Below are 15,838 nucleotides of genomic sequence, written 5' to 3' on the forward strand. Positions count from 1 at the left end.
CACGCTTCTTTAGCTCACAGTTTCGTCCCTTGGTTTCCTGACACCATTTCCAAAACAGACAGTGCATGTCAGAATCCCACTTCTGACACCAACCAAGCATTTCAGAAACCGTCATTATACCACTTGCATCTCCGGTTGGTTAGAGGTTGACAGTAAGCAATCCTATACACAGAGCTTAAATTAAATTCCTGGTTCAGTTAGCAAAAGCTGCCTAATTGTGTAAGAAGCAAGGTGGCCACACAGATCAGAGCCAGTGAAGCATATCTTTCAGTCACTGTCTTTGGCTGCCAGAGTCCTTGATGGGGATCATGAAGCTGCTAGTGGAACTATCTATGAAGTGTTGGCTCCGTGAATTTAAAGAGTTCAATTCTTGTCATGCCCTTGTTGCCCTGTGTAATAATTCCTGAACAACGTACACTTGGCCATCAAACCCAGGCATTGAAAAAATTCTTACAAAATTTGTCCTCTTTTGGTCCTTGAACCGAACTCAGCAAGGCCCCATCCTAATATATTCTCCTATGGGGAGAAAATAGAATCCTCTTCTGGCTTTTTGGTGTCGCACACCTGCCTCCAGGTTTCCAGCATCCCAGAATGCCCGTTTTACTGGAGTCCCAGCTTAGAAGACCTGGTCTGCTCCAGATGTGGTGTCTTTCCTCTCCTTGCTCTGCCAGATTTCATACTTCATTTTACACTGGAATCTCATTTTAGGATTTCTCTTTTGCTTTTCAAAAGGCTTAATTATTCATTCCAAAATTAATATTTGTCTTCCCTGGTCCAGACTAGATCACTTTGCATCTATTCGTGTACTCAAAACCATTTATTAAGCTTTTATGTTCCAGTCGGCAGGTGCTGTGCTCAACATGAATTTCTTACAGCCTCTGTGTGGTCTACTAGAATAATTTATAACAAATTGAGCCCCCTCCCTGGTAGAGTCATCTACCTCTCCATCTTTTAAACAGGCAGTCCCCTTGAATACTTGGATCAAATCTCCTCTTTGTATGTAGAACATGAAGAGATCACCTCATCTTCCAGGTGCTTTAGGATTAGATACAGAATTAATACGTTCATGGTCTGTGTATATCACATGAGCATGTGGAGTTTGGAAATATTTGTAATGGTCTTGGCATTGGATTGTTCTTCTCCCATGAGCACCTTGGAACTGGATTTCCTCATGGGCCAACTCTGCTTTACATAAGTTGTATTCTGGCCCAATTTCCCTGAAAGGAAAAAAAGACAACGTGTGGGGGGAAAAGAGAAGCCATCAAGCATGCACCACATCTCCTAAGCATACTTTGTGGTCTCAGTGGATCTGTTCACCAGATGTGTCCCCAAACCATAGACCGTGGAAATTTAAACTGGCACATGGTTGGCTCTCCAGCTGCCAAGCAGAAATGTCCAAAGGGTAATGTAAAAAGATGCTTGAGTAACCAGCCTTTCTTTTCTTCATGTGGTGCTAAATTCTCACACAGGTTGCCTGTCTCTGTGTTTCTCCTACACTGCTAACCTCTCCCTCACTACCTATATCCAGCAGACAATCAGTCACCATCAATTTTACCCCGAATTATTTCTGAATCCATATCTTCTCTGGCATGGCTCCCACTGATCTTTTCATCTTTTGCTTCAACAAATGCAGACACTTCTTAACTCATCTGCCTACTTCCCAGGGGCAATCTCCCTCTCCAGTCCGTTCTCCTCACTGCTTCCAAAAAGGTCTGTCTAAACTAGAATTCCTTCATTAGTTCCTAACTGACTGCAGGATAAGCTCTTTTGTACAGGAAAAACAAAAAACGAAAAACAAAAAAACAACCTGCCTGTGACCTTTTCCTTGTCTCCTTACTAGCTCCCCTCCTCTGTGAGGTAACACACTGTGCTGTTTTCTGACATCTTTTCTGCCCCCACTGCTCCTTTGAACCTCATGCCCTTCTCTTTCTTTGTCTGGATTAACTTCCACCCACATTACGAGACTTACCTTGGGTGTTCTCTCTCTGGGAGGTCTTGGCTAATGCACCGTCACCTCGAGGAATGAGAAACATCCATCTGCATTCCCCTAGCACTCGGTGGTTGCACACACCACCATGGTGTTGAAACAACAGTGTAAGCTTATGAAAGGCACAGACTGTGTTGCCTGCTGTTGGTTAATTTTTTGTTGAGACATAATCCAGAGGTACAAAAAGTAAGGATTCAATACCTACTGCCCAGCTTAGGAAATAAAACGACACTGATATAATTATAACCCTCTGTAGGGACTGTGTTGTGTTCGTCATTTATACTGTCAGCACTGAACACATCTCCTGGCCCATAAGTAGCCTTCAGGAGGTATTTGTTGGACTAAGGAGTGTAATACAATGAGGATGATGGGCCATCGTGCGTATTAGCTATCACTGCTGGACATGGGCTCTGAGAGAGTGTCCAGCTGTGTACAGAGAGCAGCGGGGTACTGATGTAGTCACCACACTCCTTTCTTCTCCTTTGAGACCAGGGAAGTGTTTTTGAAAAATCTTACTCCTAGGTGGGGTCAAATCCCCTAAGCCAGTGTGAAGCTGACATTTCATGGAGAATAACCCTCAGCTTTCCCCATTTTATCACCAAGCTCCGACAAACTGAACCATTGTAAACTATCAGACTCTCTTCCCCCCAAGCAGCCATGGCCTCTGAGAGCCCCGGACTACACAGAGAAGATGGTGATTAGTCTGACTTGCAAGCTATTAGGACAAGTTATTGACCACATGAAGCCTTTCAGCACCTGGAGGTAGAAATAGGGTTTTCCAACTTTGGGTCTCAGGAGGAAACTTTTCAGATATTTAAATAGCCTCTGCCTCTGTTCACATCACAGAATCCCCTCTGGTGGATCAGTCTCCTGCTTTCAGCGTGACTACCTGCATTGCACAGTAAGCGACAGGAATGTTGTCAGGAGAAATTGGAGGAACAAACCTGAAAATGCAGGCTTTGCTCCCAGTTCAGAGGTGCTCAGTTCCATCTGGTGATCTTCTCCTTAAGGGTTCCTGGGAGTCTTGTAACAAATCCACCATTGTAAGAACATGGGAAAAGGCTTTAAGTGACCTGGGTGTTTTCAATATCTTGGCACTTAAAGGGATCACATAAGCCAGACTCAGCACACTTTTTCTATAAACAGGTCAGAAAGCAAATATTTCCAGCTTTGATGACCACACAGTTCCTGTCACAACTACTCAGCTCTGTCACTGTATTGGGAAAAAAGCCATAGACGATATCTGAATGAGTAAGTGTGGCTGTGACCAATAACACTTTATTTATGGACAGTAAAATTTGAATGTCATAATTTGCACATGTCGTTAAATATTATTATTTTAATTTTCCCAACCATTAAAAGTTGTAAAAAGCTGGCAGGCAGAGACTGAGGGCCAGGTTTAGCCTAGAGATCATAGTTTGTCTCCTCAATATCCAGCATGTTATACATAAAACACCAAAGGATATAAATCCTACACGTTTCAAATAACAGAAAGGTAAAGAATGCAGACTCTGTCAGTACAAATGTTCTAAGACCAAAGGGAGTTCAAGTTCTCGCTGGAGGGCTCCAATGTATTTATTTATTTATAGACAAGAAAATGCAGATTATCAGAAAACAAAGGAGAAAAGAAATCAGACCACTACAGGCCGTCAGTCCCATGAGTATGACTATGGCTCACATCAGTTCCATCTGAGTATTTCTCTTTTTTAAACGTCCCCGAGCTCCTGAACAGGCTAAATACCGCTTCGTTTTCCAGCAGTTTTCTCTGACCCCTGTTTTTATTCAGTAAGGCTGAAATGGGTTATCCCATCAGTAAGACCTTGATTTTGACAAGTTGTAACGTGGGGCATTTTATATGCATGCTGTGAACTATCTTAATGAATGGAAATTAAATCAAGTTTGTCCAATTAAGGGAAGAAAGCAAATGATCATTTTCATGATAATTCTTTTTTTTTTTTCATTTTGATCATTCAAACAATTCAGTTTAATTAGTATAAAACTCTTAACCCAACTCCTGGCCTGATTAGTGTTGTCAGACTATGAAGACCAGAAATTTGTTGGAAAGTTGGCATGAGTCTCCTCCAGATACAGTAGTTCAAGGAAGTGCAGCAGCTTCGGTGGTGAACAGAATCGTAATTCCCATCCCTGTGATTAATTACAGACCATTTGCCAAACCCCGCGTCTGGGAGGACCTCACCCAAGTCCGCGAGGAGTAGCATGGGTCATGGTGGCCCCGGTGGTTTCGTCCGTGTCTCAGATTTCTATGATGCTAACATTTCTGTGTTGGTTATGGAGAAAGTATAACCATGTGGGTGTGGAGAACTTCAAAGGGGAGCTTGCATATGATTTCGGGTCCACAGAGCTTCAATACCTCCCGAAAGCCTTGTTCTGGAAGTAGAAGAGCGCTTTTCTGAGAGCCATAGGGTATCCAAGAGTGAGCCACATTCAGCTTCACCTCTGTAAAGATCTTCATCCAGTGTTTCCAAGATTTTAGCTATACCCATGCCTCCTTCATTCTTACCTCCCTCAGTCTCCTCTCTCTCACTGAGAAAACTTATGTCATTCAGTATCAGCCTCACAACTACCTTTATACCACCCAGTCTGTCTCCATTTCTTTGCAGTTTTCTCTTTTCCTCTAACTTACTGTTCCTCTTTTCCAAGGCCAACTCTTCCGTGTGAGCTAGGGGCCCACCGCCTGGTTCTTAATTCAGGATTTTGCTCTAGTCTGTTCCTTCTTTTAATTTCTGACTCTCCCTCACGGGTTTTACACTCTCACTGCCCACGTTTACTTTCTCCCTTTTATGTTTTCCTATATTTCCTTACAAAATATTCTGGGATACAGAAAGCAATAAAACAAACACCCAGGCAATGAAGAACAATGCTGCAAAATAGAAACTTCTGGTGTGTACATGCCAGGGCTTCTTTATGACAGGTGCCCGAAACATAGATTATTAAATTGTCTGGTATGTGCATTTCAACTTTACTACGAAGTGCCAAGTCGCCCTTCCAGAGTGGTTGTACAGATTTACTCTCTGCATGAATACCTGTTTCCTCCTGACCTCACCAACACTTAGTTTATCTGGCATCCCCGTGTTTGCCAACGAATATGAAATAGAATCTCACCGTTGTCCTTTCCCTTCTTACTTGTGACACTGGAGCATCTTTTACGTGTTTATTCGCCATGCATCTTCTGTTAGTTGCCTTTGTATATAGTTTGCGCTTTGGCTCTTGGGTTTTTTGTCTTTTTCTTATGGATTTGTAAGAGTTCTTTGTCTATTCTGGATACTAACCCTTTGCTCATTACATGGGCTGTAAATGTTTTTTGAAGTCTGTATCTGATTTTTGCCGTGCTGCTTTAGTCTAAATGGTGTAAAACTTAGTCTTCTTATGTTTTGTGATTTTTGTATTTCATAAATTTTGTCCTATCCAGCGCCATACAAATAATCTTTTGTATTTTATCTTTAGAATATTACTGTTTCATATTCATGTCTTTAATCCACTTGGAATATGTTTTTGTATTGCGTTCTAATTTTATTTTTTTGATATTAGAATTGAATTACCTAACATCACTTACTGACTTGCTCATTCCTTGTCTGCGCACTGATTTTTAGTATGAATTTTCTGTTTATATCTGGGTCTGTTTCTCAGCATTTCACTCACTTTTCCATTTATTTACCCACGTGCCAATTTCACATTGTTTTAACTAACATAACTTTATAAGGAGACTTGATATCTAAGAGAGCAAAACCCCTTCCTGTTCTTTACAAGCATCATGGCCACTCTTTACCCTTTGCTCTTCCATATAAATTTTAGAATACAATTGTCAGGACTGAAAAAGAAACCCAATTTGACTTTTTCCTTCTTGGAATGGCATCTTTGTGACACTGTTAATACTGAGTCATCCACCCATGAACACAGTGTTTCTCTCCATTCGCTTTGGGTTTCATTTATGCCCTTCAATATAGTATGGTACAGTTTTTACATCAAAATCTTGCACATCTTTTATATATTTTTATATATTTATATTAAAAGCCTGCCTTACAGTTTTTGTTGGTATCCTAAATAACTTTTAAAATAACACTTTCTGCTGAAGTGCAGAAATGCCATTTAATTTCTAGTATTGCTTTTCTATCCAGCAAGCTTGTTGCTGAACACACTTATGAGTTCTGATTGTTTATGTGTATATTCTCTTAGATTTTTCTATGTAGGAAATTAGACTTTGGTAATAATAGCTTTATTATTTCCTTAACTATCCTATACATTTTACTTCTGTTCCCGACTTTTAGCATAGTCTAGGACCTCAGTGTACTCCTGAATAAAAAACGTTAACAGTAGTCATGCTTGTCTTTCTCCTGCTTTGAAAGAGAATATTTTAGTGTTTCGCCAGTAGATATGACGCTTGCTCTGGGTCTGTGATAGATATCTATTATCAGGTTAAGAGAAATCTTATTTATTTCTAGTTTGCTGGCAAACTAAATTTTCAGGAATTTTGCACATCGGTTTTGAGGGTCATATTGTTTTACTTCTTTAATCCCTTAATGCAGTGAATTGTTTTCATAGATTTTTCTAATATTTAACCACCCTTACACTTCCAGGATAAACCCTAATTGGTCATCATATATTTATTTTTATATATTTAGCTCAGAGTTTCAAAAACTGTATCCATTATATACTGCCTAATTAATATACTAGTTTATCTAGCTTTCAGAATTTTGTCATCTGGTAAAAAATAATTAGGCATAGTTTCAAAGTACACTTCTATTACTATGAGTGAGGTTGAGTGTCTGTACTAATGTTTGCCAATTTGATTTGTACAAACAAAAAATTAGCTAGACATAGTTTTGATGTACATTTCTGATATTGCAAGTGAGGTTTTAAAGCATTTGCTCTTATGTTTAAGAGACAATTGTATTTTCTATACTGTGAATCACCTTTTTGTATCCTTCACCCCATTTACTACTGAATTATTGCCCTTCTTCTTTTTTGCAAAGTTTCTTTACATATTTAGGAGATTAACTATTTAACTATAATCTGTTAAACATATATTTTCTTCCTGCCTCCCCCTCCCTTTGTTGTTTTTTTTTTTTTGATGAGAATATTTTAGTTCTACTCCCTTTATAGTCACATGTTACACATTAGATCCTCAGACCTTATTCAGCTTACAAGTTTGAACCCTTTTACCAACCTCAGTTCTCTGTTTCTATGAGTTTGACTTTCTTTTAGATTCCACATACAGGTGACACTGCGCAGTGTTTGTCATTCTCTGTCTGGTTTATTTCACTTGGCATAGTACTCTCCAGGTTCATCCGTGCTGTTGCAAATGACAGGATAGTCTTCTTTTTTAAGGCTGGATCATATTCCATATTTTTTTTGATTCACTCATCCATCAGTTGACACTTAGGTTGTTTTCAAGCCTTGGCTGTTGAGAATAATGCTGCAGTGAACATGGGAGTGCAGGTGTCTCAAGATAATAGTTTTGTTTACTTCAGGTATATACCCAGAAGTGGGGTTGTGGGATCATATGGTAGTTCTGCTTTTAACTTCTTGAGGAACCTCCATACTGTCTTCCATGGTGGCTGTACCAGTTTACATTCCTACCAGCAGTGTACGAGGCCTCCCTCTCCTCCACATCCTCATATTTTCTTAACTGGTTCTTTGGGTTTCACTGTTGTTGTTATATTTTGCCTATGGTGTTTTCACCATGCAATTTTTTATTTTTATGTAAAATATATATTTATATTTTTATATATGATTTATCAATTTATACAGGTCAAATTTACCTGTCTTTAAAAGATACCTGTTTTGAGTTATAGTTAGAGAGTACTTCCCCACTCAGCGGTTATAAAAGTATTTCCCTCATTTTTGCCATTTTTAGGTTTTTATTTTTTTATAGTTAAATCACTGATCCATTTGTAATTTATCCTAGTGTACAGAGAGTATAAGGATCCAACCATAATTTTTATTCAGATCCTCGCTTCCCTAATACCATGTATTGACTAGTTCCTCTTCCCCACCGATTTAAAATGTCATACTTACACTAAATCCAGTGAAGCCATCCCTGCTATCTCCCTTCCTTCTCGAAAAGAAAGTGAGGCTTGTTCTTCTTAAATATGTGGACTTCCCTGTATTTTTCTCATGGCCCTTTCACCCATGCCCTTGTAGCCATTTTATATCTAACTTATTTCTCCTGCTAAATGTTAAGCTCCTCAGGAGCACAATTTCTGCTAAAATAGTTAATAAATAAATTCTTTAAGCCAAAGACAGGTGAAAGCACTTGTGCTACAGCTGCTGGCCCAGGACAATAGGGCGCCATCCACCCTGTTCCGTTCACCCCGTCTCATTGCCCTGCCCGGGGTTTGGAGTAGATATGGTGTCTGTCCAGTTCCAGCAGCAAGAGTGGTGGAACACAGCCTAAAAACCAAAGGCCCTGTGTGCCAAGTTTAGGTGACCTCTCGGGCCCAACAGCACCCTGCAGGGATGCCACAGCTGCCCGTCCATGCTCTGTTTCTCCGCAGGAGAGATCCCAGAGCTCTACTCTGATGATGAAGTGGAAAACATCATAAGCAACGTGAGGAACGAAGTCAAGAGCCGAGGGCTGGTTGACAACACAGAGAACTGCTGGAAGTTCTTTATAGATCGGGTCCGACGACAGCTGAAGGTACAGGAGGACTTGCCACCAGGGGAGGCAGGGCCGGAGGTGGCACATGGGGGCCTCTCTGGGTAATCTGGCTACAGCCATCTGTATCGATTGTCTGGGGCGTGGGTGGCAAGGGCGCAGTGCCCTTCTCAGCCTGAGCCCCTGTACAGGGATGCCCTTCTCCCATGCTTCGTGGGCTCCCTCTCCCTTCCCACAGTCCCAGCATCCCTGCTCTCCTGGCTAGAGAGGCCAGCTAGCATTTACAGATTTTTGTCTCCAATGATGTGCTTCCCAATTTTCTGGCAAATAAGGAATCCAAAGCCATGCCTGTGTCTCTGTAAGTACTTCTTTGATACCTTCTTGGCGCTCCCCACCCTGCTGTCTTCTCAGGTGACTCTCTGCTTCTCCCCTGTGGGGAACACACTGAGGGTCCGCAGCAGGAAGTTCCCCGCCATCGTGAACTGCACGGCCATCGACTGGTTCCACGAGTGGCCGCAGCAGGCGCTGGAGTCTGTCAGCCTCCGCTTCCTGCAGAGCTCGGAGGGCATTGAGGTGAGAGGGAGGAGGCGCCCTCAGGACCCCCTCTGCCCGGGGTATGGGGGTCCCCACACCCGGCACTTCGGGATCGTGGGAGCACAGCTTTCCGCGTGGTGAGGGCGAGCCGGGTGGTTGTCACCTCCAGTCTGCACGGAGGGGTGACCTCCTCATTCCCTGCTCTTCGCTCTTAGCCCACCGTCAAGCCGTCCATTAGCAAGTTCATGGCTTTTGTGCACACAAGCGTCAACCAGACCTCCCAGTCCTACCTGAGCAATGAGCAGCGCTACAACTACACGACCCCCAAGTCGTTCCTGGAGTTCATCAGACTTTACCAGAGCCTCCTGTGCGGGAAGCGGCGGCAACTCGAGAGCAGAACCCAGCGGCTGGAGAGCGGGCTGCGCAAGCTCCACGACACCGCCGCCCAGGTGAGCGGGCCCACGGGCCTCCGCCGGGGACCGCGGGGTCACGGCCTGGGGACGGCGGGGTCACAGCCACTCCGAGCGCAGCGCGCTCCTCCAGAGGCCCCGGTGCCATGGACCAGGGATGGGCTGAGCTCGGGAGCCAAAGGGCACACCCTCAGCTCCAGTGCGGCGGCTCCCTCTCACCCACGCAGGGACCCCGTGACATCCGTCTGCCTTCTCTTCTCCTCTTCATCGTCTCTTCCCTCTTCTCTCCTTTCCTTCTCTTCTCTCCAACCCTGAGTCCTTTCATCTTTGGAGCCCTAAGAGGTGAATGGTTGGGAGAGACGATTGCAAGGATTATCCCAATTTTCTTTTGTTTCTTGTGTCTTACCATGGATGTTATCTGTCAGAGAGCCACTGGAGCCTAATTTCTTAACCAAATCTGTCTCCTCCCACTTGCTTCCTCCTGTGTTCCTAAGTGGCTGGCCATCAGCAGAAGGCCTGTCATCCTGCCCTTGTTGTGCTTTTCTACTTACTCTTCCACATGAGTTGAGTCCACCTTACTATGCTTCCTTGAGAACTGGGGACAAGTCTAGCACCTTCTCTGCCCCTGCCCCTGCCCATCAAATACTGCTGGTCCCTGGATGGCCCCTTCTGGTGCTCTGTTTACCAGCAGCAGAGCCAGCCTCTTATTAAGGTAGTGAAATTTCATGCATTTGCACAAACTAAAATTGGATGTCACACGTCCCTTAGATTTCTAAGCCTCTCATTTACTGTCACCTTCTCAGAACCCTGCCTTTGGTGCAGCTCTGTTGAACTTCCTCCTCCTGACCAGTCCTTTCTCCCCACTTCTGTTTCTAGATTCGTAGATATCATATAGCTAAAGGATTTCACATGGCTCAGTGGGATGCAGTGAGCCCTTGCAGTCTGTACACATAGAATTTCTCCTGCTTGTGAAGTCTTTCTTCTGTCAGGTTTTGTTCATTTGGTCGGGCACTTCCTCCAGGAGAAATGGTGGACTGGATGGCTTCCTTGTGCCCCACATCTGTTATCGTCTACTCATGGCTTTCATCCCTCTGGCCTTTTTCTCTGCATTCTAGGGGAGCTTTTCAGGTTTATTCTCAACAATACTAATCTCATCGTGTGCAATGCTACTTCTGCTTCGTATGCTTCCAATGAAGACTTTAATTATGCTGCTGCATTTTTAATACCCCGACAGCCCTCCTCATCTCATCGTTCTCCCTTTCCAACATTGCTTTTTTATTTCAGCCTGTTTTTCTGCAGTTGTATCACAGAAACCAGTCTACTGATGGTGCCAAACAGCTTTCTCGACATTTTTTCTAGATCCAGGAATGGGGCATTTTCAGAGCCGTGTTGTTCTTCTCTGTCTTCTAGATGCGATTCCTTTCCTTGTTCTGTATTTCTGTGAAGACTTTTTTTGTCTTTACCTCCAGGCATGGTGAGGCCTGTTCACACTCGATGCTCGTCAGCAAGTGGCACGTGACAGCTGTCCGTGATGCTCCCCTCTTCCCAGCAGAGTCATGGCCAGCCCTTCTTAGAGCCACAGTCAGGGCAGGTGGAGGGTCACAGATCCCAGTCCAGGTCCTAGCAGCTTACCCGGTGTACACTTTGGCTAGAGAAAGGTAGCATCTTCTTGCCCCAGCCCCCTTCTTGTTCTCTCAGTCTCTGGACTTCTAAAACCAGCATTAAGAATCCGAGAATGCAGCATTACAGATTTGTTAACACCTCTCACCTCTTCCTCTTCTGGTCTCCCCCACCTGCAGTGCCCTCAGAACATTCTGTATCCCCACCAGCCCCTGCTCTACCTCCTACCCCTTTATCCTCTAGGAATCAATGACCAGTCTGTGTAGAAGACCATTGCTGGGGAGCATGCAGTTCTTGACACCCAGAGCAGCACCAGGATCCCCTCTTGTACAGACCCTGAGTCTGTAGCAGACAATGAAGACAGCGTGTTTTCCTTTTCCAGGCAGTCTCTGCTTAACCAGGAGAAGCCTGGTTGTACCAATAGGTGAATCCAGCTCTGTCTGCACGTGGTCAGCGGAGAATCATCCCAAGTCCTGGCATCAGTTTCCATTTCTTCTTTTGTTTTCTCTGCTTCAGTGAGTAATACTTCTATCCACCCAGGTACCCAGCCTGGAAACTGCAGCATTATCTCAGACTCCTGACTCCTGTCCCTCCCTCACTCCCACATTCTGTGTGTTCTCCAGGTATCTCTCAAATGTACTCCTCTTGCTGTGTCCCCCATTTTAGATACTTCTTACCTGGATTTTGTCAATAAATTGAACTCTCAAGTGTCTCCCCCACCCCAGGCCCACTTCACCCACAACCTCTTGCGTGACCCATCAGCCCACATCCTTGAGGTCATCCTGGACTCCTTTCCTTCCTCTCTTCCTCTCACAGCCTGCACCTGATCTACCAGAAAATCACTGTTGGCTCTACCTTCCAACATGCCCAGAATCCTGGTGCCTTGCACCCCTACACCTTAATCTGAGCCACTGACATCTTCTACCCAGGCAGCCTCGGTGCCCTCCTGACTGGTTTGTCCACCTCTGCTTCTGCCTTCTGTGGTCTGTCATCAACTGCACAGCCAGAGTGATCAGCTTAAAACACACATCATGTCACTTGTTTGCTCAAAACCCTGAGATGGCCCCTCTTTCCCTCACAACATTGACTTCTAAGGCTCCTCCCCAGCCCTGTCCTGCTAACTCTCAGACCTCATCTCCTACGGCCCCTGCCCTGTGATGCTGCTCTCGTAACCCCACTGCTTCTTGCTCTTTCCATAAGCACACTGGGCCTTCACCTCAGCTGTTCCCTCTCCCTGAGATGCTCTTCCCTACTATCCCCAGGGCTTAAACTCCTCTTCTCCTTCAATTTTTTGTTCAAATGTCACCTTCTCAATGAATCCTGCCCTGATGGCCCTGTATTAAATCGCAACCCTGTACCACTCCCAATGCCCTGTTCTGCTCTCCTGTATCTTTTCCCATAGCATCCCCACCTAACATATAATTCACTGATTTGTTATGTTTATCTTTGCTGCCTGTACTCTTCTATCGGATACAAGCTTTGTAAGAGAAGGAGCCCTTATCTGTTTTGTTTGCTGACGTTTCCCAAATGCTGGAAACAGTGCCTGGACAGAGCAGACACTCATTAAGTATTTGCTGAAGAAATGAATGAATGAATAGCATTCTGCTTAGTCTCCCTGACTATATTTTGGCAGCATCCAGACCAGCACTAGCCAATCAAAAATCCTGCAAGTCATAGATGCAGATTTAAAAATGGTTTCTAGTAGCTGCATTCAAAAAAGTGAAATAGATCAATTTTATTTTAATTATGTATTTTAAGAGTATATAATTTTATCATATATTTTTTAAAAATATGTTATTTAACCCAGTCTATCTAAAATATTATCATGTGAACATGTAATTGATGTAAAAAAGCTATTAATAACTTTTATATTTACCTTTATATACCGATATACTTTAAATATAAATATGATTTTATATTTACCGTTTTTTCTGCAAGGCTTCAAAAACTCGTGTGTATGATTACACTCACAACACACCTCAGCTGGGATAGGCCACGCTGTAAGCGCTTGCAGTCTAGATACTGCCAGGATACAGTCGGGGACAAAGTAGAATTTTAAGCCACCTTTTAAGCGCTCATTAACCACGTGTGGCTTGTGACTACTAAGCGAGGCAGCGCAGCTCCAGACGGACCTCTCTCCTGCTCTTAGAGCGAGTGGTCTTGCTCAAACCACGAGTCCGAGGGCTCTCCTCAGTGATCTAGATGCTACACTTCCGGCCCTCTGAACCTTCTAAGCTGTGTGCCTGCACATAGCTCCATTGCCCCCTCTTTCCTTCCGCACTGGCCCCTGAAGTCCGTCAGTACTAACCATTAGAAGTTCCCCTAAACTCCACAGCTTGCTTACATCCTGTGTCTTTACATGTGCCCCCACCTTGTCAGCTTGTCACTGTCCTGACCGAGAAAAATGTGCTGCTCCTGCCCAGAAGCCCTTGCTAAGATCTGGGCAGTTACACATTCCCTTCTCTAGGCTTCCATCCTCGGACTGTGTTTCTTCTCTTGCGTATATTGTGCCAGACCGTTAACCAGTCCCTCAAGGGCAGAAGTCAGGATTTACTGGCACATAGTAGGTGTTCTATAAACCGATAGATGGGTGGATGATCGCTGGATAGGCAAGTAAACAAATGAACAAGTTCTAAAATCACCTACAAGCTCAGAGAGGGGTGGAGAATGGGTCTTTTGCAAATACTGTTCCATGATGTATATGCCAAACTTATTCATGGTTATAATGACGATTGTTCTGGTAAAAATGGTATCTGGGGTGCCCAGCTTTGATACACACCCTTCGTCTGGGGAATTATTCCTTTGGTAGACGAGGACTCAAGTACGTCACCGTCATCTTGGTATAAGGGTGATGACATGAATTATATGGTCAGTATCCTTCAACCCAATGTGGCAGCTGAGGCTAGATGAGTCTCCGGATGCAGGCTCCGACAGACCCCGCACTTCTCTAGCAATGACAGTAGTGTGAGAAGTACAATAATGGCAATAAGTTAACAATTGTATGATAATCTAACGTTTAATAAATTTTAGACTTATAATTTCATGCTTTGACTCAGATGGTCAGGAATGTAACTGTTTTTCTGTAACTGAATTTAACTTAGCTGTGGCTCCATCTTTTTTCATTTAAGAGTAGAAACTGGAAGAGCTTTCTACTCTTAAATGAAACAACATTGTAAAATGATTATAAATCAATAAAAAATGTTTAAAAAAAAAAAGTAGAAAGCTCTTAGTCTTACGTTTCAGGTTGACTTGATCACTTCAGGTTAAAACCGCAGGTCTCTGGAGGGCAGTCAGTTCTCTCTCTTGACGTGGTCAGAGCCCCACACTGACTGGGGTCTGTCTTCAGCTCTCACTGACGTCCACACCTCTGTATGTAACTCAGGTGTGTTCATGCAGAGGGGGGCTGTTGGATTGAAGAAATATTCGTAGAAGGCCTATAGGCCACTGCCAACTCTCTGCATGTAGGATTTAAATCACAAATCTCTCAATCTGGAAACTTTTAAATCCAGTTTATCTTGAGGTTTAAAACACCCTCAGACCACCAGACTTACCTGAAGTTGGCAGTTAATAATTTATGATGTTGTATTTGTCAGGACCCTTTTGGCTGCAAGTGAAAAAAAAAAAACTAACTCAAATTCACGCAACAAAAAGGGGAAAAAATGAAAAGATGAAATGGACAGGAAGGGAGAGAAGGAGAAGGGTGGAGAAGGGGAGAGAAAATTTTGAGATTACATTATATACTTATCAGCATTTTTTTGATGACAACTAACCAAAATCCAGCTAAAGTTGGTTTAGACAAAACAAAATAAAAAGAAATGAATTGATTCATGTAATTGAAAAGTGCGGGTTACGTTTAATTTGGACAGGGCTGGAGTGTGATACTCACTAGATGTCCCTGCTCAGGCAGGCAGCCCCATGGCCCTGAAATCTCAGGCTAGTGTTCCGTCTGCTTTGTAACTCCAGTGTAAAAGGAGCGCTTCCTTCCTGGGGTTTTCAGCCAAGTTCCGGGGCTGGCCCTGATCGGCCTCCTTGGGTCATCGGTTTGCCCGGAGCTGAACCAATCTCCATGACGCGGACACTCCCCTTGGCCAAGCCAGGGTCCATAACCACCACCAGGCAGCCTGCCTGGTATACAAAGACTTGGGAAGGGGAGGCCTCCAAAGAAGAAGCAAACCAGAGTGCCAGAACATGGTTTGTTTTTGTTGCTGTTACCAGGCAGGAAAACATGACACATTTACTATAGATGGAAAACATCTATGTCTAAGAGGAAAGCCTGCTTGAAGTCCAAATTCATATCAGAGAGTGCTGGGCAACTATATGGATTCCGAGTCAAGAAGGAGGCTGTCTCTAGGCCTCCAGCCCTCAGTGCAGTACTTTTTGGGCTATTGATTATCCCGGATTCCTTCTCATCCTTCTGGAGCCCTGGGTGGAAGGTCCTGGGAAGCTTGGCCTCTCTCTGTAGCATCACGTGCCTGGGCATTGAAGGAGGGAGGGTTACCCATCACCATCCTAACATCCTCCACCCACCCACCCAGTCAGCATCCTCCCCTGGTCAGTGTTCATGGGGCCAGCAAGGCCGAGGGAAAGGGCCTCTGCAGTGCTGTGGAACTTGCCCTTTCAATCCTCCTACCCAGGTGTGGGAGTGTCTAAACAAGAAGAGACACAGAGGGT

General features: G+C 44.0%; 1 protein-coding gene across 1 annotated transcript in view; it reads left to right on the top strand.

Annotated features, from left to right (window-relative positions):
- Nucleotides 1–15,838, top strand: part of DNAH9 (dynein axonemal heavy chain 9) — a 266,848-nt gene that overhangs the window by 171,828 nt on the left and 79,182 nt on the right. The window contains 3 exon segments of the mRNA XM_032498821.1: nucleotides 8,503–8,645; nucleotides 9,015–9,176; nucleotides 9,353–9,586. Of these exon segments, the coding sequence (XP_032354712.1) occupies nucleotides 8,503–8,645; nucleotides 9,015–9,176; nucleotides 9,353–9,586 (539 nt within the window).

This window comes from Camelus ferus, chromosome 16, assembly GCF_009834535.1.
Source record: "Camelus ferus isolate YT-003-E chromosome 16, BCGSAC_Cfer_1.0, whole genome shotgun sequence".
NCBI lineage: Eukaryota > Metazoa > Chordata > Mammalia > Artiodactyla > Camelidae > Camelus > Camelus ferus.